This window comes from Nelumbo nucifera, chromosome 5 (genome assembly GCF_055504915.1).
Source record: "Nelumbo nucifera cultivar China Antique chromosome 5, China Antique-T2T, whole genome shotgun sequence".
Taxonomy (NCBI): domain Eukaryota; kingdom Viridiplantae; phylum Streptophyta; class Magnoliopsida; order Proteales; family Nelumbonaceae; genus Nelumbo; species Nelumbo nucifera.
Window position 1 is genome coordinate 73721866 of NC_142653.1, and position 25242 is coordinate 73747107.

The window sequence follows — 25242 nt, forward strand, 5'->3', positions numbered from 1 at the left end:
TTTGGTAGGATTCTCTATGCGTATGTAGTTCTTTTACGAAATTCAATTAGTAATAAATAAATTGAGTTAATTTGAGTTCTTACTTTTTATGCTAAGAGTCATGAGTGATTCCAATGTCCTAGAGTGATTATAGGCCCCTTTTGAGTGATTCAGGGTTTCCAATCTTCTTTCTGTATCTTCCTTCTAATTCTACTAGCAGCAATTATAAGTTTATAACCATTCCGAAAGAGCCATTGAGGACATATAAGGGTCTATATTGAACATGTGTGGCATTGCACTTGTGTTGGCAGACACACAAGCCATCCAACTTTCTCCTACCATCTGATCTGCAACTTGTCCAACTTTCTGCATTGTCCACATGTTGGTGTTAGGGATGTTTGGTGGTTGCAAAAGTGGGAATGGTAGCCTATGATTGTAATGTAGGGGCTGGTAGATAGAAACAAGGTTGATGGGTAGTCTTGCTTCAAAATTCAACAAAGTATTGCTCTGAATCTAGGAGAAAATCCAGAGAATAGTTTCTGGGTTGCTTCTAGAAGCAGAAAACCATTAGAAAATGTTAGAGAATATCAACCTATTCAAGGATCTCACCTAACAGCTTAAGCTTTTAGGTTGAATGGTTCTCTGAGATGGTATCAGAGCCATTTTGACCAAGTGGTCTAATGTTCGGTCCTTGTTACCCCTATTATAATTAAATAAGTTTCAGCACAAGGTGTGGGTGGGCCTGTGCTTGTTCACGCTTCAAGCCCAATGAGCTTTCATGTGAGGGGATGCATTAGAGAATATCAACCTATTCAAGGACCTCACCTAACAGCTTAAGCTTTTAGGTTGAATGGTTCTCTGAGAGAAAATAACAAAGAGAAAGAAATCTTGTATTTCTCAAACACTGATTTCAAAGACAACTGTAGTGAAAAAAGTAATTCATTCCATTCTCATTCAATTCTGCTGTTCTAGACAGATTTACATGTATGTATAAACTTCACCAAAACAAAGGGGCTGTTTAGTATTGTGGTTGTTTATTTAATAAACACTTTGTACTGTATTTTTCTTGAAAAATGAGAAAGTGGTTGATAAATATTTTGTTGACGGATGTTGTACACAGGTTTAGTACCGCAGGGGTATTTCTGTAATTTTTCCATTCATTATGTTGTACGACCAGTATAGTATAAATAACAACTGCTTCACTCGCCTGAAGTATTCTTTTGAGGCATTCAGTCCTCTCGCCTCTCCTCTCTTCTCTTCTTCTCTTTCTCTCTTCCTCCTCTCTTCTCTTGTTCAACATGGTATCAGAGCGGGTTTGTCCAGGCCTGAAAACAAATTAGTTGAGGTCATTCTCCAATGCCGAGTAGGTTGCTTCTTCATCTCCAAGAAGCTGTATCCCTGATGTTCGACTTCAAGAAGGAAGAAGGTGCCGGCCTGACTGTTCAGCTTCCTAGCGCAAAAAAGAGTTCTGGTACAAAGTCTTTTCATCTTCCAGCTCAGATGCTGTTTTCCTTGATTGCTCGGCTGTAGAGAGGCTGTCACCTGATGTACGAAGAGGATGTTCTGGTTTGCAGAGAGGCTGGCGTTTAAGAAGGTACTGTCCATCTACTGTTCGGGTGCCTTGGTATTCAACTGAGGTTGTTTTTTTGTTGTTTTCTTCTTGCACCCTTCGATGGATTGATGGTGCCCTAAAAATCCAAATGTGGTGTTCTCCTCTTGTGTGTTACTACTATTCGGCTACATTGTTGATGGATTGAAGTTTTTTTTTTCTCCCATTGACTGTTCTTGCTGTTCGGCTACATTGTTGATCTCAGTGACTATTCGGCTACCCTGAAGTTGGTGTCAGCCGATTAGGTGTGTGGTGAACTATCACCTTGTATCTTTCTTTCTACTAAGGAGTTGTATGAAAACTGTAAAACCATAGGTCATACAGACCTGGTTATGTACTGCAACTGCAGTGTTTGTATGTTTGTTCTTTGGATTCCTACAAAATTGTAGGTCATATAGACTAGTCCAAGTGCTGCAGCAACAGTGTTTGTTCTTGGCTCTCTGTGAAACCGTAGGTCAGAAGTACCTAGTTGTATGCTGAAATAGCAAGTGTTTCTTCTTTTGTGGACTGAAGGACATAAGATCCCTTTTTCTGTAGCAGCTCTGTGAGGCAGTGTGCCTTGGGTGTTGTGTGTTCTTAAACCTGAAATCATGAATAGTGAAGATTCAGCCACATCTGGAATCTCCACAATGCTGAATGGAATGAGTGGGGGTGGCGACCTATCCTTCCCTATGGCTGTTGTTCCTCTTGATGGATTAAATTACCTAGAATGGTCAAGAGGGATCAAGTTATACATCACTGCAAGGGGGAAAGTAGGCTATATTAATGGAAGAATCAAAGAACCACCCTCTGGGAATGCTGAATATGATAGATGGGATCAGGAGAACAGTATGGTAATGTCTTGGCTCTTGGTCTCCATGCAACCACAATTAAGAAAGAACTTCATGTGGGCTGAAACTGCAAATGAGATCTGGGAACAAGCAAAATCCACATATTCAGAACTACGACACTATGCCAAGATCTATCAACTGTTGGCAGTATCATCTACTTGTCGACAGGGGGAGAGAAGTTTATCAGTATATTACTCTGACTTGACCTCTGTCTAGAAGGAATTGGACCATTTCCAGAATGTTGATTGGAAGTGTGATGAGGATGCCAAACTGTACAAGAAACTTGTTTCACAACAAAGAGTGTTTGCTTTCTTGCATGGTCTAAATCCTATGTACGAGTCCATCAGAGTACAAATTCTCAGTTCTAAGGATTTTCCATCAATTCAGGAAGTCTATGCTCTTGTTCAATCTGAAGAGAGTAGAAGGAACTTGATGAACAACACTGGTGGGGATGCAATTGTGTTGGCAGCAAAAGGGGGTGTCTCTACTAGTGTGGGATCTTCTTCCAGGAGAGGGGATCTCCAGAAAAAAACAGAAGATAAGGAAAAATTGTGGTGCTCTAATTGTCAGAAACCCTGACACACCAAGGATACCTGTTGGGATCTCCATGGGAAACCAAAATGGGCTCAAGATTTGACTAAGAAGCAAGGCTCAGATGTGAATAAAATGTTCGGGCAGCAAGGTACAAAGAAACACCACATGGCCAACATGGTTACTCGGGAGAATCAACCCCCCATTCCTACTGTGACTCAAACACATCTCTCTGGATCTGATCCAAGGGAGGATATTGTAAATTCCTTCCGTGACCATCTAGAGCTCTATGGTAGAGCAATTCGTCAGATGGATGCTCCTCCCACAACCTCATTTGCATCCACGTCAGGTAACCCTACCACAACTTTCCATGTTGCTTCTCACAACCTTGACTCTCCATGGATCATTGATTCTGGAGCGTCAAAAGACATGATTGGTATGCCCTCTTACTTTCAAACCTATCACCCTCTTTCTGGAAGAGACAAGGTGAGACTAGCTGATGGATCATACACTTTCATAGCTGGTCAAGGAACTCTCTCTCTTCCTCTTGGTCTTACACTTCCTGATGTTCTTCATGTTCCAAAATTTCCCATGAATTTGTTCTCAGTTAGTAGTGTTACTAATTCCTTAAACTGTTCCGTAACCTTTTTCCCTTCTTATTGTGTGATTTAGGATCTGGCCTCGGGGAGGACGATTGGTAGGGGACGTATGGTTGATGGACTCTACATGTTGGAGAATACGACTGTCTGCATGTTACAGAGTCTATGAGTCAGTTCAGAAAGAGTAAAGTGTACTTATGACATTGTCGTCTTGGTCATTTGTCTTTCGAGTCCTTGAAAGTTGTATTCCCAGAACTGTGTAAGTCAATGTCCGTTTCTGATTTCTCTTGTCAAACGTGTCAGTTAAGCAAGCATTGTAGAACTCATTTTCTTTAGAAAAATAGTAAATCTGAGTTTCCTTTTCACATTGTTCATTCTGATGTATGGGGCCCTGTTACTTTACCTTTTGAGAGTGGCTACAAGTACTTCATTACCTTCATTGATGATTATTCTAGATATACTTGGGTATATCAAATGCGAACCCGGGAGGAAGTACCAAAAATTATCCAAGACTTTCAGTGGATGGTCTTCACTCAATTTCAGACTGAGATACAAATTTTTCAGTCAGATAATGCAAAAGAGTTTTTTCATAGTGATCTCACGGAGTTCTTTGCTTCACATGGCCCACTTCATCGTAGCTCTTGTGCCCGCACACCACAACAAAATGGTGTGGCTGAACGGAAGAAACGACACCTCCTTGAAGTGGCTCGGGATTTACTACTTCATATGAATGTCCCCAAACGATTTTGGTTTGAGGCTGTCCTTTGTTCTACATACCTCATTAACCGAATGCCCCCTCGTTGGTTAGAGTACAAAGCCCCGCATCAGCTTCTCTTCCCTAAGGTCCCTCTTTTTTCTGTCCCTCCTCGTGTATTTGGTTGTCAGTGGTTTGTCCAAAATCTGTCTCCCACCTGTGGGAAATTGGATTCTCGTGTTATCCCGTGCATATTTCTTGGTTACTCTTTCACTCAAAAGGGGTATCGTTGCTTTAATCCTGTTTCTCGGAAATTCTATGTCTCTATGGATGTTACTTTCTTTGAAGATGAGCCTTTTTTTCCTGTTTCTCCTCAGGGGGAGTGTAGGCATGAGGAGAAACTGGTTCAACTTCCTTCTCTTCCTGATCCTTCACCATTGGTTCAACCTCCTCTTCCCGACCCTCCATCTTTCAGTGTCTTTTCTCGTCATCGCAAAGGCCAACCAAATTCAAGAGCTATGGAGAATCCAGAAGCTATACCTCAAGTGCCATCAAACTCCTCGGGGGAAGATCATACCCACTCAGGTAACTTGACTCCCAATGATGTTCTTGATTCCTCTGTTGCTAATGATCTTGACCTTCCTATTGCCCACAGGTAAGGTGTTAGGTTGTGCACCACTAAACATCCCATTTCCAACTTTGTTTCATATGAGAACATTTCACCCTCATTTCGTGCCTTCCTTACCTCCATTGACAGTGTCCCTATTCCCAAGAATGTGGCAGAAGCTCTTTCAGTACCAGAATGGACAAATGCCATGAAAGAAGTAATTAATGCCCTTCATAAAAATGGCACATGGGAACTTGTTGATCTTCCTAAGGGAAAGGATCTAGTTGGATGTAAATGGGTGTTCACGGTTAAGCATGGGGTTGATGGAACTGTGGAGAGGTATAAAGCTCGTTTAGTGGCAAAGGGGTTTAGTCAAGTATATGGACTTGATTATGCAGAAACTTTTGCCCCTGTTGCCAAGATGAACTCTATTAGAGTTCTTTTCTCTCTTGCTGCTAATCTGAATTGGGATCTACATCAGCTTGACATCAAGAATGCTTTCTTGAATGGTGACCTTGAAGAGGAAGTTTATATGGTTCAACCCCCTGGTTTTCTGGCTCAAGGCAATGAACAAAAAGTGTGCAAGTTAAAGAAGTCTTTATATGGGCTGAAGCAATCACTAAGAGCTTGGTTCAGCAGATTCCATGCTGCGGTTCAGCAAAAGGGATACAAGCAATGTCAATCAGATCACACACTGTTTGTGAAAAGGGGAGAAGGTAAAATGGCCGCTTTAATAGTATATGTGGATGACATAATTGTTACTGGTGACTGGAAGGATGAAATTCAAAGGTTAAAGGGTTTCCTTGCCACTCAGTTTGAAGTGAAGGACCTAGGACCTACCAAATAATTCCTTGGAATTGAAGATGCTCGATCAAAAAAGGGTATCTTTATCTCTCAAAGGAAATATGTCCTAGATTTGCTTTAGGACACTGGAAAGATGGTGGTTAAGCCAGCTGACTCTCCCATTGACCCCAACCATAAATTAAGTGACAGCCAGTGTGAATCTCTTAAAAATGTGAAACAATTTCAGAGGCTTGTAGGGAGATTGTTATATCTCTCTATGACCCGTCCAGACATTGCATATGCTGTTGGTTTCCTCAGTCAGTTCATGCATGCACCTAGGTCCACTCATCTTGATACTACGATATCTTAAGAAGTTTCCTGGTGCTGGCTTGTTATTTCAAAGGCACAGGCATTTGAGAGTTGAAGTTTATACAGATGCGGATTGGGCTGGATCTCAAAGTGACAGAAAGTCTACTAGTGGTTACTGCACCTTTGTAGGAGGGAACCTCGTTACTTGGAGGAGTACAAAGCAAACCGTGGTGGCTAGATCCAGTGCTGAAGCTGAATATTGTGCAATGGCCCACGGAGTAGCTGAAGGTATGTGGATAAAGAATCTGTTGAGTGAGTTGGGTTTCCCAGTGGACAAACCCATAACTCTATTCTGTGATAACAAAGCAGCTATAAGTATTGTTGCTAACCCGGTGCTACATGATAGAACAAAGCACATCGAAGTTGACAAGCATTTTATCAGAGAGAAAGTCATCACAGGCGAAGTATGTACTCCCTATGTCAGCTCTGAAGACCAATTGGCAGACATCTTTACAAAATGGCTAAACTATTCCAGACATCATGATCTCTGTGACAAGTTGGGCATGATTGATATCTATGCCCCAACTTGAGGGGGAGTGTTGACAGATGTTGTTGTACACAGGTTTAGTACCACAAGGGTATTTCTGTAATTTTTCCATTCTTTATGTTGTACGATCAGTATAGTATAAATAACAAATGCTTCACTCGCCTGAAGTATTCTTTTGAGGCATTCAGTCCTCTCGCCTCTCCTTTCTTCTCTTCTTCTCTTACTCTCTTCCTCCTCTCTTATCTTGTTCAACATATTTATTTGGTGTTGTTTGACAGCTAGGTGGCATTAGACGCCATTAGGCACCACATAAGATGAAGAGTAAATAAACGGCTGGGTGTTTGGGAAAACATTAAAAATGGTATTTCCCCCAATGGTTGGCTCTCATGTAAACCAAGGAAATGTTTATTTAATAAACAATCTCATAAATGACTACAAAACCAAACACCATGATAAAGATTTAGCAATTACTGAAACTGCAGCCATCTCATAATTCGAATCCTTTAAACTGAGAAAATTGAAACTAAAAAATAGAAATACAGTTAAGACTGGGGAGGTGGAATCCTCTTGTTGGTGTGCTGAGAAACATGGGGTCTTCAAGTTTTGTCTGAATTAACGTTTTTGGCATTCCTCCCCATGCCTGGATTTTCCAAACTTTCAGGGATATCGATGACGCTTGTGGGATTTTTAGGTTCGTCGATTCAAGAACTTTGGATTGGAAGAACTTAATGAGCACGCGTTATCTTAATTGAGGTGGAGGACATTCATCTTGTTCCAACATCCCTTTTGCTTCACTTTGGCGGAGAACTTTTCGATTTAAGAGTGGTTATCGAAGGTACTTACCTTGGAGGTTGGCTTGATATCCTCTTCTCGAGTAAAGAGGAAGGAAGTGTATCTCGAGCCCCATCCGGTTCGAGAAGGTGGAAGTCGAAAAGATTACTCTTAGAGATAGTTTCGGAGGATGAAGTTGAGGGTTTTTTGGGAACAAAAAATGATATCGGTTTTAGTGGGATTTGGGGGAGAGCTCGAAAAAGAAAGAGGGGAGTGGGGCCCACTCAGTGTCAGGTGATAGGGGTGTTAGAAAGTCTCTTCAAGTGTGTCCTGTATTGGGGAAGGAGACATCACCGGGGCCCATTCTCCAATGCCTTTATCAATTCATGCGATTAGGGTGAAGGTTTGGATGTTAGGCAAGCTATACCTGAATGAGCAAGGGTGGCGGTGTTTTGCTGTGAAGTGGCCTAAAGAAATCTGTCATACTCCTCTCTGGGAATACTCATCATCTCCTTCCCAGAAATAGTTGTGACTGTAGAAGATGCTGGATCAACTGGTTGAGTATCACCGACTTCACTACCAACAGTAGCTGCATGATTAGCCCATGTGGATGGTGGGCCATGTAAATCATAACAGAAGTTAACTGTGTGTCCTTCTCTTCCACAGTGTGTGCACTTCCTTGTTGTGCTCCCCCTTCCTCTTCCACGGCCTCCCCCTGAATTACGACCTCCTCCACTAGTACGACCACCCATAGGATTACCACGGCCTCCCTTAATTGTACAACCGCCTCCTCTGTGCCCATAAGAACCACCTTGAGTGCTAACCAGTGCTGATCTGTCAGAAGTTATGTTACTCTATACGGGGCTAAGAGATATCCTACGGAGATGGGCAAACACTTCTTGAGTAGGGAGAGCGGATCCTCCCAATATCTGTGCCCTAACTGTTCATACTCTGCTTTCTGTCCCACCAAGAACCGTGTAACATCTAGTTGTTCCCTTTGTTGCTGCTGAATTTTGATGTTCGGTGTTAAGGGACGATAGACGTTAAGTTCATTGCGAAGATTTTTCATACTGGCATACTATTCTTCAAGGGTCTGATTTCCCTGCTACAAACTTAAGTATTCTTGATAAAGCTGATAAACCCTTATAGTGTTGTCTTGTCCAGAATAGAGTTTCTTGGCATGTTCCCATATATCCCTTGTATCTAAAAACATGAAGTTAATACTGATTTTAGGCTTCATACTGTTCTACAACCACATCATGATCTGAGCATCCTCTTGCTCCCAATCACTAAAACCTGGGGATTCAGCACTCAGTTTCTCCTCCCGTACCTGTTTCACTTTCTTCTTAGCCTTCAAAAACACCTCCACCGACTTGGCTCACAGAACATAGTTTTCACCATTGAGTTTTCTTGACAGTGTGGCCGGCTAGAGAAGAGAAGAGATTGGCAATGGAACAGTGTTGGCGGTGCCAACTTCTATTAGTATATATAGGGTGACTAAAATAAAAGGGGAAAAGACCCTTGTTCCCCTCTGTAAGTGAAGTACAATAATCAGAAAAATAAAAAAAGACATTAATCAACCAAACAGACCCTACCAAGACAAGACTAAAAGACAAGAAATAAAATAAACTATTTCAACACTCCCCCTCAAGTTGGAGCATAGATGTCAATCATGCCCAACTTGCCACACAAATCATTATGCTGCACATGATGAAGACCCTTGGTGAAGATGTCTGCAAGTTGTTCTACAACCACATAAAATGCTTGTCCACTTCAATGTGTTTCATCCTATCATGGAGGACTAGATTAGTTGCAATGTTGATAGCAATTTTATTATCGCAATAGAGTGACATAGGGTACTAACTACAAAACCCAGTTCACCTAACAGGTTTCTTATCCACATGATTTCAGCAGCCTCATGAGACACGGCTTTGTATTCTGCTTCAACACTAGATCTAGCCACCACACTTTGCTTCTTACTTCTCCATGTGACCAAATTTCCTCCTACAAAGGCACAATACCCACTGGTAGACTTTCGGTTATCAACTTCCCCTACCCAATCAGCATCAGTATATACTTCCACCTTTAAATGTCCATGTTTCTGGAACAACAAACCAGCTCTAGGAAACTTCATGAGGTATCTAAGGACCCTCTCTGCAGCTTCAAAGTGAGTTGTCCTAGGGTTGTGCATGAACTGGCTAAGGACACCCACTGCATAAGCAATATCTGGCCTAGTCATAGACAAATACAAGAGTCTCTCTACAAGTCTCTGAAACTTCTTCACATCTTTCATGAACTCCCCCTGACTGTCTCCCAGCTGATGGTTAGGTTCAATTGGTGAGTCAATTGGTTTCACCCCTAGATTGCCAGTATCTTTTAGTAGGTCCAATACATATTTCCGTTGAGAAATAAAGATGCCCTTTTTAGAGTGGGCAACTTCAATTCCGAGGAAATAACGTAAGGGTCCTAGATCTTTCACCTCAAATTGAGTGGCTAAGAATTTTTTTAGTTTCTGTATTTCAGTTTCCCAATCTCTTCTGATCACAATGTCATCCACATACACAATTAAAGCTGCACTTTCCCTTCACGTTTCTTCACAAACAGTGTGTGGTATGACTGGCTTTGTTTGAACCCCATCTGTTGAACTGCTAAGTGGAACTTACTAAACCAAGCTCGAGGTGATTATTTCAACCCATATAAAGATTTTTTTAACCTGCACACTTTTTGCTCACTGCCTTTGGCACAAAAACCTGGAGGTTGGGTCATGTACACTTCTTCTTCTAAGTCACCATTCAAGAAGGCATTTTTAATGTCCAATTGGTGAAGTTCCCAGTCAAAGTTTGCTGCCAATGAAGAAGAATCCTGATAGAGTTCATCTTGGCTATTGGGGCATGTGTTTCTGCATAGTCCACTCCATATACATGTGTAATACTTTTTGCCACTAGTCTGGCCTTGTACCTTTCGACAATTCCATCAGCCTTGTGTTTCACTGTGAACACCCACTGGTTCCTTCCCTTCAGGAAGATCCACCAACTCCCAAGTGCCATTTTTTTGTAATGCATCAATTTCTTCCTTCATTGCATCTATCCATTCAGGTTTGGATAAAGCTTCTGCCACATTCTTTGGAATCGGGATACTATCAACAGAAGAGAGGAATGCACGTTATGAAGGTGAAATATGGTCATAGGACACAAAGTGAGAGATAGGATGATTAGTGGTACAGGATCTAACACCCTTTCTCTTAGCAATAGGAACATCAAGATCATTAATGACATGGGAATCAACATTGAGAGGTGCAAGCATATCAATAGGAACAAGTGTACCTGGCTGATGAGAAGGATCTGCTTCTGGTGAATCCGATGATGTTGGTTGCATAGCGTCAGGTTCCACGACTCTTGAACTCTGCTGGATTTTGTGGCGACAGAGAAAGACACGAAATGGAGGAGGATGATTAGTGGTATAGGATCTAACACCCTTTCTCTTAGCAATAGGAACATCAAGATCATTAATGACATGGGAATCAACATTGAGAGGTGCAAGCATATCAATAGGAACAAGTGTACCTGGCTGATGAGAAGGATCTGCCTCCAGTGAATCCGATGATGTTGGTTGCATAGCGTCAGGTTCCACAACTCTTGAACTCTGCTGGATTTTGTGGTGACATAGAAAGACATGGAATGGAGGAGGATCAGGTAGAGGAGGTAGTTGAGCCTGGATGTGTTTCTCCTCAACCCTACTCTCCCCCTGAGGAAAAACCGAGAAGAAAGGTTGATTCTCAAAGAAGGATACGTCAACGGAGACATAGTACTTACGAGAGGTGGGATCATAGCAACAATACCCCTTTTGAGATAAAGGGTAACCAAGGAAAACACAAGGAATAGCATGAGGATCAAGTTTACCCCGAGTAGGGGACAAGTTGTGAACAAAGCAACGACACCCAAAAACACGCATTGGAATGGGAGACAACGGAGCTGTGGGAAACAAAAGCTGATGTGGGGCCTTAAACTCTAGTAACCGAGATGGCATACAGTTGATAATGTACGTGGCACACAGAACAACATCCATCCAAAAACGTTTTGGAACATTCATATGGAGTAACAAGCCAAGAGCTACTTCGAGAAGGTGTCGGTTTTTTCTTTCAGCAAACTGTTTTGTTGGGGTGTTCGAGCACAAGAGCTTCGTTGAATAGATCCACTCCAAGCAAGGAATTCCGTGAGACCATTGTGGAAGTATTCTTTTGCATTGTCTGACTGGAAAATATGAATTTCAATTTGGAACTGGGTGAACACCATGCATTGAAAGTCTTTCACAATTTTCGGCACTTCATCTCTAGATCACATAGGGTAAACCCAAGTATATCTAGAGTAATCATCAATCAAAGTAATGAAGTACTTATAGCCAACCTCAGTAGGTAGAGTAACATGGCCCCAAACATCAGAATAGACAATATGAAACAGAAATTCAGATCTTTTATTTCTCAAAAGAAAAGAGTTTGTACAATGCTTACTCAATTGACACGTCTGACACTGCAACTGACTCATTGACAAAGACTTGAACAAATTGGGAAACATAACTTTTAATGATTCAAAAGAAATATGACCAAGACGACTGTGCCATAAATAGGCTTGACTCTCACGGGACGAACTCAAGAACTCTGTAGCTGCAAGACCAGCTTTATTCTCCAACACGTAGAGACCATCTACCATGCTTCCTCTACTAATCGTCTTCCCCGAGGCCAAATCCTGAAACACACATGAAGACAGAAAGAAGGTAACTGAACAGTTCAAAGAGTGAGTGATACTATTAATGGAAAGTAAATTTATAGGCAATTTAGGAACATGCAACACATTAGAGAGGATAAGGCCAAGTGGGAGAGATATGGTTCCTTGGCCGGTTATGGTGGAGAATGAACCATCATCCAATCTCACCTTATCTCTCCCAGAGAGAAGGTTGTATGCCTGAAATAAATTTGACTTACCGGTCATGTGGTTCGAGGCTCCGGAGTCAATTACCCAAGGAGAATTAGATGTATGAGATGACACATGGAGAGCAGTGGCAGTGTTACCTGATGTAGACGCAAAGGAGGTAGAAGGGGTAGGACCAGAATCCATCTGGCGAAGAGTCCTACCATATAACTCCAAATGGTCACGAAAGGAGTTGATAATCTCTTCCTTAGGGTCAGAACTGGGACTAGTCTCTTGAGATGCCATATTAGCTGAGTTGGTTTCTTACCCTGATCAGATGTTGACTTCTTACACAAATCCTATGCCCATTTAGGTTTTCCATGGAGACCCCAACATGTGTCTCTGGTGTGTCTTGTTTTCTGGCAGTGAGTGCACCAAAGTTTACTTTTGTCATCTGCTCTCTTCTGTGAATCACCCTTCTTAAAGGAACCTCCGACATTATTATCTATACTTCCCCGGACAGCTAGGGCAACTGGCTCACCCTCTGCACAATTCATCACACTTCTTCCACTCTCTTCTGATTGGACTAAGGCATAAACCTCCTGAATTGATGGCAAGTCTTTACTTCCCAAGATCTGTACTCTCATGGACTCGTATGAAGGGTTCAACCCCAAGAGAAAAGCAATTACACGTTGCTGAGAGACAAGTGACTTGTATGCCTTTGCATCTTCATCACACTTCCAATTTACATTCTGGTAGTGATCCAGTTCTTTTCAGATCGATGTCAGATCTGAATAGTACACTGAGAGACTCCTCTCCCCCTGCTTGCAAGTAGAGGACTCAGCTTGCAGTTGGTATATCTTGGCATAGTGCCTTTGCTCTGAATAAGTAGACTTCGCTTGTTCCCATATTTCACAAGCTGTTTCAGCCCACATGAATGCCTTTCTTATTTGTGGCAACATGGAAACCAAGAGCCATGACATAACCATACTATTTTCTTGGTTCCACCTATCATATTTAGCGCTTCCACCCTTCGGTTCCTTCACTTTACCATTAATGTATCCTATTTTCTCCCTAGCTGTTATGTAGAGTTTTATTCCCCTAGACCACTCAAGGTAGTTTAGTCCATCGAAGGGGATTACAGCCATGGGAAAACTCATATCCATTCTCCCATTCAGTCCATTATGGTTTCCTGAAACCCCCGAAGTAGCAGAATTCTCAGCTGACATGGTCAAAACAGACAATCAGTCCCAAACATTGGACTTAAGATCCCTCCTTACTCCAAAAATAAAATTGCTCCACACACGTACTCAGTCCACACCCACACACTTGGGTTTGAAATCAGTCTGAGCACAAACAGTACCAATTTCATGACAAAAAGGCAAGATTCGGCAGATTTCAGACCTGTATGGTTTAACAGTCTCAACCTACCAGCCTTTCAGAATGTCTAAGAACATTAATCAGCAGGAGAGATCCTTAACACTTATAATAAAGCCAAAAAATTGAGATAACAGGTCATCCTTGACCTACCGTCACTTTAACACAGGAACAGGATCACACGATCCAAAAAAGAACAAGAGGTATAAACCTCACAAAGGTCTGACAGCATTCGGCAGCCCAGATTCATTTGGTTTTTTCACTTGGTCTACGACCAAGGAGGGTAAGGAAGAGAAAAAAGGAAGGACTGTACCAGTTGTAGATCTGTTTTCTTCAGCCCAGATTCAGATCTCTGATCCGCCCAGATTCAGCAAGTTGGAAAAGGAAGGAAGCTTGTTCGATCTGTTTTCTCAGTCAGTATTCCCGCTCTGATACTATCTTGACAATGTGGCCGGCCAGAAATAAGAGGAAGAGAAGAGAAGAGAAGAAGAGAGAAGGGAGAAGAGATTGGCAATGGAACAGTGCTGGTGGCTCCAGCTTCTATTAGTATATATAGGGTGGCTAAAATAAAAGGGGAAAAGACCCTTGTGCCACTCTGTAAGTGAAGTACAATAATCAGAAAAATAAAAAAAAGACATTAATCAACCAAACAGACCCTACCAAGACGAGACTAAAAGACAAGAAATAAAATAAACTATTTCAACAAGTTTGATGGGTGTCACCTGGACACTTAAAAAATCAGAGGAGATCATCACACTCGATTTCTGGTCACCACTCGAATCACCCACCGACGCCATTTCAATCTACAAAACTTGTTCTGCCCGTCACACACACAAAAGAGAGGTTTCAACCACTGCACTACTGTTCTTCAACTACCACACCAGCACAGTTATAGTCACCACGAGCTTGCCCTAGCATGCATTCAGTCACTTTGAACACCACTGATCTGTGAACAGGCAGATTTAAAAACACAGAGAATCCCTCTTGAAACTGCTCATTAGAGGGTTCAGACCACAACTACTGCACCTACTCGACCACCACAGCTGTCACGCATAGTGACAGCAGTCCACAATTTTTTTTTTTTTTTTCTGTTCACTCAAACTGCTGCAGTCGTCTACTGTTACCAGAAGTTAACCCACCGAAACCCTAGATGTTGCCGCAGAAACCTGGGTTTCGTTGCAGTCCTCTAACCCAGATTTCTCACACCAGAAAAAAAAATGGAAAAGAGAGAAGAAGAAAGAAGAGAGAAGAAGGCTGCAGTCGACTTTTATTAGTGGCGCTCTGATACCATGTTAGTATTCAGCCGAACTGAGAAGAGAGAGAAAAGAAGAAGAAGAAGAAGAAGAAGAAGAAGAAGAAGAAGAAGAAGAAGAAGAAGAAAGGAGAATAGTGTCGAACTGAGAAGACCAACAGTCTAACCCAGTCGACCATATGTTAAACTTGGTAAATAAGTATACAAAGACAAAAATGCCCCTATCTAGACAGAAGGCATATAACTAATACATTATTGATATGGAAAAGACTGAAATGCCCCTGTTTAGTCAACTCTAACACTATCTTTCCATTCTCTTGTATTCTGAAACTAACGGATATACAGATCTGAACTTTATCAGGGAGTAATGGAAATAAGGAAGCTTATTGTATCCAGACTGCTGCCAAACACAGTACGGGAGGGGGAAACACCTGACACAGCTGAATCTTCAGAGCCCATTACAAAGGACACCTAGAACCTTTTGCTAACACTTCAATCTACCACTGAAATCACACTAATGTGACAGTTCACACAGATCTCAGCCCTCTTATATCAAGCAGCCACAATCCTCACAACCAATAAATAGAGAATAGAAGCAAACTGACCTCACACAACTTAATGAAAATCCCTTTTCAAAGGTAGACCGTATATTCCAGCCCCATTCAACAGTATACAACAATCCTAGCATGCAGATAACAACATATATTTCCATCACACTGAGAAAAATCACTGCTGCAAACCATTTAAGACCACTCTTCAACATACTGAGTGTCCAGACATACCAAACAGGAAACAAAGCAACCCAGAGAAACTCAGTATGCACTCACTGAGTTCTATTTTGTTCCCTTGAAAGAAGTTCACATCCTCCATGATCTAAAAAAAGAAATTGAATAGAGCATCTACACTCCCATCTTCAATCACCAGTCACCACAACCAATTCTTCTCGGTACTATGACCAAGAGTAAATAAGGAAAAAAACAGAAATAAATGATTTGTAGATTATCACCAACATTCCGAAGGCCTTCTCCTCTAATCAGCAGATTGTTTTTGCAGTTTGAGAGAAAAAAGAATAAAGAGAAGATTCAGATCTGCTCAGAAAGGTGCTGTGATATCATGTGATCAGATCTGAACAGAAGAAGCCAAAAGTGGATTAGGCACCACCCCCACTCTTATTTTATTAGGGTGACATAAATAATATATAAAGCGAGAAGAATACCCCTGCACATATAATGAGACAATTTACAACAGATACCAACTAGTGTAGGGGCTGGTAGATAGAAGACAAGGTTGATGAGTAGCCTTGCTTCAAAATTAGTTGTTGGCTCATTTCTAGTAGCAGAGAACCATTAGAAAATCACAATGGGAAAAGAAGAAATCATGTTGTTTTCCCAACACTGATTGAATAACAATTGTAGAGAAAAACAAAAGCTAACTCATTCAATTGCCATTCAGCTCTGCTGCTCTGAGAGGCTTACATGTATATATAGAATTCTCAAGGCTTAGAGATTTGGAAATTACTAAAACCACAGCCGACTCCTAATTAGAATCCTAGAAACTCAAAAAATAGAATCACAGGAAAATAGTAGTAGACTAAACTAATAATTTCCTAAACAAAAAGGGGAAACTACCAATTGCACATCTTTTAATACAGATGGTAGGAGCCATAAATTTAGAAACTGCTATAACTCTCTAGAAATTGATTTCTGAACCTTCCATGATGTAGAAGGCTGTACTGGATCAAGTTGTAATGGCCGAATTCTTTTTTTTGTAAAATGTGATTAGACATTGCCTTTGTCGTTTTTGTTTTTGTTCTTTTCTTTAGTGCAATCTCTCTTATTGCTTTTTGTCTAGAAGGTGTGCCTGATATTTAATAGTATTAATTTTTAATATTCCAGGATCTTTTGCTCGTAGATTGGCGCAAGAATTTCCAATGTGGCAGGTAATATTTTGAGAAATTGCCTCTTGATTTGGTTTCTGTCTTCCAAAGATTTTAGAGAGAGAATGTGACAACTCAAACCTTACCAGATTTCTATTTAAGCCCATGCTTACTTTTTAGTATAAATTAACAATAAATACCTTGTTTATTCAAGAAGAAAAGGTGTAGAAATAAACAATGAAAAAGGTATTTAATCAAGAAGAAAAGGTGTAGAAAGGGAAGTAGGGATTCAGAAAAATAGAAGAGAGAAGAAAGTGGAAGAAGAGGGAGATGGAGAAGAGGGAATCATAGTCCTCTCCTGTCTCCTAATCGATTCTTTTATTAGATTCATTATAATGAATGCAAAATTACATAAATGCCCTTAATAGGGTGGCTGACTATAAATAACTATAAACATAAAGATAAATGGTTAACAGACCCATTAAAAAGAGGCCCATTAACAAGAACAAAATAAAAGGCTATTTAAGAACTGTTGACAGATGGCCCATCTTTTCTACAAAAGATTTTCTAGGCTACAGATAAAAGACATACAAAATTCTGACACTGATGGGAAACCAGTTCTCCAGAAACTGTCCAGAGCTCAAATTGGTTCATTATGCTCCCTTTTACCATGATGTTTTCTTCCAGGAATCTGTCTGTGTTTTAGGTGCACTATACACAGAGAGAACCCTACATTCATATATAGATGTAGTGTGCAACTTTTGAAATAGGTACATGTCTCTGATCTTAAAGCTCGTATTTTTATTTCTCCATCTTCTCTTTACATCTCACAATTTTCAGCACAATAGCACTATACCATGTGGATATTAGCAAAATGACTATTTTTCATTATTCGTCATCATAATCATCATCATCAATTCATGCCTTTTCCCAACTCTATGCGGTCAGCTACATGAACCCTGTTTTGCCAATCCGTGCTATTTGAAGCCATATCCACTGTTAAATTTTTAGTGCTTAAATCATTTCTTACTACTACCCATGTCCTTTCTGGTCCACCCCCAGCTCTTCTAGCCCCTTCAATGTGTAACAAATCATTTCTAACTACACAGTTGGCGGTCTTCTATGCACGTGTCCAAACCATCTTAGTCTACTTTCTCTCATTTTATCACCTATTGGATCTACTTCTAGGTTCACATGGATAACTTCATTCCTAATCCTACTCTTTCTAGTTTTTCCACTCATCCATCTTAGCATTCACATTTCTGCTACATTCATTTTCTGGACATATTTCTGGACTGCCCAACACTCTGCTCCATACAACATAGCTGGTCTTATAACAGTTTTATAGAATTTTTCTTTTAATCTAAATGGTATTCGCCTATCACATAAAAGTCTAGATGCACCCATAGTTGTCAAGGCGACTAGGCGCTTTTTTTTGCTTGCTTTGCCTAAATGCCAAGCAACACCAATAGTTGTCAACATGAATTTGTGAGTTTCTTTTTATATGAGGGTTCGAATGATACAGAGCTCTTTACCAAAAAAAAAAGCGATAAATTAAAAACTGAAGTTCAGTGAAGTTCAAAGACTTCGAAGATTTTGAAGCGACAAAGAACTGAACTTCACTGACGTTCAAAGACTTAGAAGATTTAAAAGAGTGAAGACATAAAGCAACAAGTAACTCCAGTCGAACACAGGAATGTTCGACTTCCAGAACAGCGCCTTCTTCTTTTTCTGGGATAAGAAATAACCCTCTCTCCTTAAATTTTTGATTCTTTTCCTTTCTTTTTTGGAACAAAAACAGGGGCTCCACTCCTTAAATTTCTGTTATCCATTTGACTTTTTTCTCTGTTTGTTTGAAATGATCATCATTTTCAAGTTCTTTTCTTGCATTTTTTTTTTAAAACAAGAACAGGGGCTTCACCCCTTCATATTTTTTAGCGTTTTTTCTTTCTCTTTTCTGAGACAAAAAAAGGGGCTCTGCCCTTGACTTATTTGTTGATTTTTTTTCTTCTTTTTCTATGACAAAAGAAGAGCAGCCCCTTCTTTTACTAGGCGATGGTTATTTCTAAGACACTATCCTTGAAACAGTAGGAAGAAAATGATTATTTCTGAGAAACTAGCATTGAAAATTACAAAGAAAAGGTTTATGTCTGAAACACAACCCTAGAAACACTGGGAAAAACAAGTTTACTTTTGACACACTAGGCAACGCCTAGGCGACTAGGAGATTAAGTTCTCCCTTGTCGCGTAGGTTCACCTGGGCGCCTTTAAAATTATGAATGCACCCCTCCATTTTGCCCAGATCGTTTTCCATTATTATTTATTTTAAATAGTTTACAAAAAAGATAGGACATTACCTGCTGAAGGAAGTGAGAAGAGAAAGTTGGGTGTCACACTGATTCCAGGACATTTATGATTGACTGATCAGATGGTCTTAATCTGCCAGCTTATCTGTCTACATTGCTGAAACCCCTGTATTGATTCCTTCAAACAACACAGAGTGAATAGAATATCTTTGCTGTATATTATTGTCTTAGAGTTTTTCTGTTACTATTTAGAATGTACATCTCTTTATAATTTTCTGTTGATACAACACAGATGCATTAAGTTTGATCTATAACTTTCTTGTTTCTTTCCAATATTTGTGAGAAACTTCATTTTTCTGTTTTGTCATTGTATGCAGTTTCTATTAGTAGATTTGCGTTGCCATGGCGATTCAGCATCTATTAAGAAGAGAGGACCTCATACTGTTGCTGCAGCTGCACTTGATGTCTTAAAACTCGTGAGTTATTAACCAATAGTAGCAACTTGTGCATATTATTTCCTTAGTTTTATCTATGTTGTGTGAAAGTAATATAAAGTCAATTCTATATTTTTGTTAATTAATTTTGATATATAGGTGATATTTTTTTAATTAAAGTATAAAATGGAGGGTTCCTGTTGGAATCTGCCCAACTCAGACACCAGCTTTGAGAGCAGTGTGACCTCCTGTGAAAGCGAGAGAGAGAGAGAGAGAGATCAACTGAAAGGAACAACTTTCTATTTAATTCAGTCATTATTATTTCTTATTTATAGCCTGAGCTTATATCGAGTAATGGATTACAGTTGGAGTTCTCCCACTTGGATTCTTTTTAGTTAGTTGAGATCCAAAAGAAAAACTTTGAATCTGTAGAAATTCTCTCCACATCTGTTCAATCCTTGAATGTTCCTAAATCTCCAAGTGTTCGTCTGCGGTCTTATTTATTATTATCTCTTATATTGATTTTTTCTTATATTTTACTGCTCTATTTTGCACTCAATAGGTAGCACAGCTCAGATTAACACCTCGTGTCTTAGTTGGTCACAGCTTTGGAGGCAAAGGTATGCTGTGGCTACTACGGCAGGATACTGCCTCATGTTTGAAATCATTTACTTCTAAGAGCTCAGGAAAACTAAGTGCTTTAAGTTTCTCATTAATGATCTACGCAGTTGCACTGAGCATGGTTGAACAAGCTGCAAAGCCTCTTGCACGACCAGTCAGAGTAAAGTTACACTATCCTTTCTTGTTAAATCTTTGGTTCTAAACAAAGTGAACCTTTTAATGGTTGGCAATATTTGTGCTTTGGTGCTTATTCAGGTTATTCTTTTCATTCTTATCTTCTAATATATCTTTGATGCTTTTCTTGAAGGTTTGGGTTCTAGATGCAACTCCTGGAAATGTCCGTCCTGGTGGAGATGGAGAGGATCATCCTGCTGAACTGATTTCTTTCCTAAGCAGGATGCCAAAGCAGGTGCGTTTTCTTTCAATAGTTCCAACCAATGATTTCTTAAGTATATTTTGCCTTTGCTCTTTCATTTTTTTTTTTCATTTTTTTTGTTCTGTGAAAAGGTTGTGAACTTTATTGAATATATAGTCTACTTTACCAGTAAATAGTAAGCTAATATCATTGATTATTATTGACGGCTGGCTAGTTCTTTTATTGCTTCTTTGTGTTCTAGGCTTTATATTATTTGTTTATTTGTTACTGGGCCATTGGCATTTATTAATAGTTCCTTCTTTTCTATTGCCGAGCTGCCTAATTGGGGGCATACATGCAATTGCCTCTTCAATTAACAGAAGTAAATACGTATGTGTTATGTTAATGTGATCTGACATTGAGACCCATGATTAGAGTAGTTTGAATAGTTTCTCCTTCTAAACATTTGTATTTTTTTTTGTTAATTAACAGGAATTTTATTAAAAAGGGAACAATATGTACTGTTAACTGGTGTATTATATGTACTGTACACTGGTTTAGTACCCATGGGGGTATTTTCGTAATTCTGTATACATTTTGTTATGTATGGCCAGAACAGTATAAATAGAAAGCTTCACTCAACTGAAGCTATGTTTTTGTTGAGGCCTTAACTCAGTTGCCTCTTATTCTTCTTCCTCTTCTCCTTTCTTCTTCTTTTCTCCTTCTTTTCTTCTTCTTCTTGGTCTCCTACTCAACATGGTATCAGAGCAGGTTCGTCCATGCCTAGAAAACAACTAGCTGAGGTCTCTCTCCTCTGCTGCAAAGGAGTTATAGTACTGATGCTCGAAGACAAGGAAGAGGAAGTTTTTCTAGTGCTGCGGTTAGTCTCCACTGCCGAGTAGGGCTCTGCTACAAGTATGCTGACTGTTCAACTTCCTAGCACAGAAAAAAGGTTCGGCTACATGTTTTTTTGCTGGTAACTGGGTTGCTTCGACTAAGAGGACTGTAGAAATCCATCCCAGATGTTCGAAGGAAGGCTCTGACCTGAAGGGGAGTTCGAGTTCATGACTGAACTGCCTATTGCAATCTGACCTGAAGGGAAGTTCGAGTTCATGACTGATGACTGTGCTGCCTATTGCTGGTACTAAGATTTTTTTTTTTCTCTCTTCCTGTTTATGGCTTCTTGCACGACTGTTAATGTTCCAGAATCTGAGTAGGGTCTGTTCCCCTTCTTCCGATTGTATGTTGCTCTAGTCTGCACTCTAAGGGGCAGTTGATGAACCCTAGAACTTGAGTGACCGTTCGGCTGCTCCTACTGTGACTTTTTTTTGGGCTGAGAAGCTGTATCAAAGTTGTGAACTATAGGTCTTTCAGACCTGGTTACACTGCATGTGCAGTTCGTATAGTGTTTTGTGGACTCCTACACAGTGTAGGTGATAAACCCTAGTACTGCAGTTGCAGTGTACGTGCTTGGTCTCTGTGGGGCCGAAAATCAGCAAGTGTCCTGTTGTGCTTTGGTTTTGTGTATTTCTGAACTGAGAATCATGAGTAGTGAAGATTCAGCTACATTTGGAATCTCCACAATGCTGAATGGAATGAGTGGGAACAGTGATCTATCCTTCCCTATGGCTGTTGTTCCTCTTGACGGGTTAAACTATCTAGAGTGGTCAAGGGGGATCAAACTATACATAACTGCAAGGGGAAAAGTAGGCTACATAAATGGAAGAATCAAAGAACTACCTTCTGAAAATGCAAAACATGATAAATGGGATCAAGAGAATAGTATGGTTATGTCATGGCTTTTGATCTCCATGCAACCGCAAATAAGGAAGAACTTCATGTGGGCTGAAACTGCAAATGAGATATGGGATCAGGCAAAGTCCACCTATTCTGAACTTCGACACTATGCCAAAATTTATCAACTGCAAGCAGCTTCATCTACTTGTAAACAGGGGGAGAAGAGCTTATCAGTTTATTACTCTGATTTGACAACTGTTTGGAAGGAGCTGGACCATTACCGGAACATTGAGTGGAAGTGTGAGGAAGATGCAAAATTGTATAAGAAACTTGTCTCACAACAAAGGGTGTTTGCCTTTTTACATGGCCTCAATCCTATCTATGAACCCATTAGAGTACAAATTCTAAGTTCTAAGGATCTTCCTTCAATTCAGGAGGTCTATGCTCTTGTCCAGTCTGAAGAGAGTAGAAGGAACTTGATGAACAACACCGGAGGGGATGCAATTGTGTTGGTGGCAAAGGGGGGTCCCTCTACTAGTGGTGGACCTTCTTTCAAGAGAGGGGATCTTCTGAAGAAAGCAGAAGATAAGGAAAAATTGTGGTGCACTAATTGTCAGAAGCCCGGCACACCAAAGATACTTGTTGGGATCTCCATGGGAAACCGAAGTGGGCTCAGGATTTACCTAAGAAGCAAGGATCAGATGGTATTAGAAGACCCGGGCAGCAAGGTACCAAGAAACATCACATGGCCAATATGGTTACTCGGGAGAATCAGCCCTCCACCTCCACTGTGACTCAACCACCAAATGGCCAACATAACTACTCTGGATCCGACCCAAGAGAGGATATTGTCAACTCCTTCCGTGACCATTTGGAGCTTTATGGTAGAACAATTAGCCAGATGGATGATCCTCCCACCACCTCTTTTGCATCCACATCAGGTAATCCTGCCACACCTTTCCATGTTGCTTCTCACGACCTTGACTCTCCATGGATCATTGATTCTGGAGCGTCAAAACACATGACTGGTATGTCCTCTTTCTTCCAAACTTATCACCCCCTTTCCGGAAGAGATAAAGTGAGACTAGCTGATGAATCATACTCTCCCATAGCTGGTCAAGGAACTCTCTCTCTTCCCCTTCGCCTTACTCTTTCTAATGTTCTTCATGTTCCAAAATTTCCTATGAATTTGTTTTCAGTCAGTAGTGTTACAAATTCCTTAAACTGTTCTATGACTTTTTTCCCTTCCTATTGTGTGATTCAGGATCTGGCCTCGGGGAGGACGATTGGTAGAGGTCATATGGTTGATGGACTTTATATGCTAGAGAATACGGTTGGCCTTCTTGTTACAGAGTCTATTAGTCAGTTCAAAAAGAGTAAAATGTATTTATGGCATTGTCGCTTGGGTCACTTGTCTTTTGAGTTGTTGAAAGTTGTTTTCCCAGAAATGTTTCCAATTTTTCTTGTCAAACGTGTCAATTAAGCAAGCATTGTAGAACTCAATTTCCTCAAAGAAATAGTAAATCTGAGTTTCCTTTTCACATTGTGCATTTGAATGTGTGGGGCCCTGTTACTTTACCTTCTGAGAGTGGCTACAAGTACTTTATTACCTTCATTGACGATTATTCCAGATACACTTGGGTATATCCAATGCGAACCCGTGAGGAAGTACCAAAAATTATCCAAGATTTTCAACGGATGGTCTTCACCCAATTTCAGACCGAAATTCAAATATTTCAATCAGACAATGCAAAAGAGTTTTTTCATAGTGACCTCACGGAGTTCTTTGCTTCACGTGGCTCTCTTCATCGGAGCTCTTGTGCCCGCACGCCACAACAAAATGGTGTGGCTGAACGGAAGAACCGTCACCTTCTTGAAGTGGCACGGGGTTTACTACCCCACATGAATGTTCCCAAACGTTTTTGGCTTGAGGCCGTCCTTTGTTCTACATACCTCATTAACCGAATGCCCTCTCGTTGGTTAGAGTACAAAGCTTCACATCAGCTTCTCTTTCCTAAGGCCCCTCTTCTTTCTTTTCCTCCCCGTGTTTTTGGTTGTCGGTGTTTTGTCCAAAACCTTTCCCCCACCCGGGGAAAATTGGAATCTCGTGCTATCCCATGTATATTTCTTGGCTACTCATTCTCTCAGAAAGGGTATCGTTGCTTTGATCCTGTTTCACGGAAATTCTATGTCTCCATGGATGTTACCTTCTTTGAGGATGAGCCCTTCTTTCCTGTTTCTCCTCGGGGGAGTGTAGGTATGAGGAGAAACTGGTTCAAACTTCCTCCTTTCCCTACTCCTTCTCCTTCTCCTTCTCCCCTTCCTCCTTCTGATCCTCCACCTTTCCGTGTTTTTTCTCGTCGTCGTAAAGGCCAATCAGGTTCAAGAGCTGAGGAGAATCCAGAAGCCGTACCTCAAATGCCATCAGATTCCTTGGGGGAAGATCATACTCACTCAGGTAATTTGACTCCCAACCTCCCTGTTGCTAATGATCTTGACGTTCCCATTGCCCATAGGAAAGGTGTTAGGTCGTGCACCACCAAACACCCCATTTCCAACTTTGTTTCCTATGAGAACTTCTCACCTTCATTTCGTGCTTTTCTTACCTCCATTGATAGTACCCCTATTCCCAAGAATGTGGTAGAAGCTCTCTCAGTACCAGAATGGATAAAGGCCATGAAGGAAGAAATTGATGCTCTTCATAAGAATGGCACATGGGAACTTGTTGATCTCCCTAAGGGAAAGGATCCAGTTGGATGTAAATGGGTGTTCACTGTTAAGCATGGGGCTGATGGAACCGTGGAGAGGTATAAAGCTCGTTTAGTGGCAAAGGGTTTCACTCAAGTATATGGGGTTGATTATGCAGAAACCTTTGCTTCTATTGCCAAAATGAACTCTATTAGAGTCCTCTTCTCTCTTGCTGCCAATCTGAATTGGGATCTACATCAGCTCGACATCAAGAATGCCTTCTTGAATGGGGACCTTGAAGAGGAAGTTTATATGGTTCAACCCCCCGGTTGTTTGGCTCAAGGAAGTGAACAAAAGGTGTGCAAGTTGAAGAAGTCTTTATATGGGCTGTAGCAATCACTAAGGGCTTTCAGCAGATTTCATACTGTAGTCC

The 25242-nt window shown here is 40.7% G+C and overlaps 1 protein-coding gene across 6 annotated transcripts in view; it reads left to right on the forward strand.

The window, feature by feature from the left end:
• Positions 1-25242, forward strand: part of LOC104589179 (alpha/beta-Hydrolases superfamily protein) — a 104713-nt gene that overhangs the window by 28668 nt on the left and 50803 nt on the right. For all 6 annotated transcript variants that reach the window (XR_016075971.1, XR_016075969.1, XR_016075970.1 and 3 more), the window contains 5 exons: positions 16688-16731; positions 19352-19450; positions 19971-20028; positions 20137-20189; positions 20337-20438. Coding sequence is in view for 3 of the 6 variants with exons in the window: in XM_088887198.1 (XP_088743324.1) it covers positions 16688-16731; positions 19352-19450; positions 19971-20028; positions 20137-20189; positions 20337-20438 (356 nt within the window). In the remaining 3 variants the exon portion in view is untranslated. The remainder of the gene's footprint in view (positions 1-16687; positions 16732-19351; positions 19451-19970; positions 20029-20136; positions 20190-20336; positions 20439-25242) is intronic.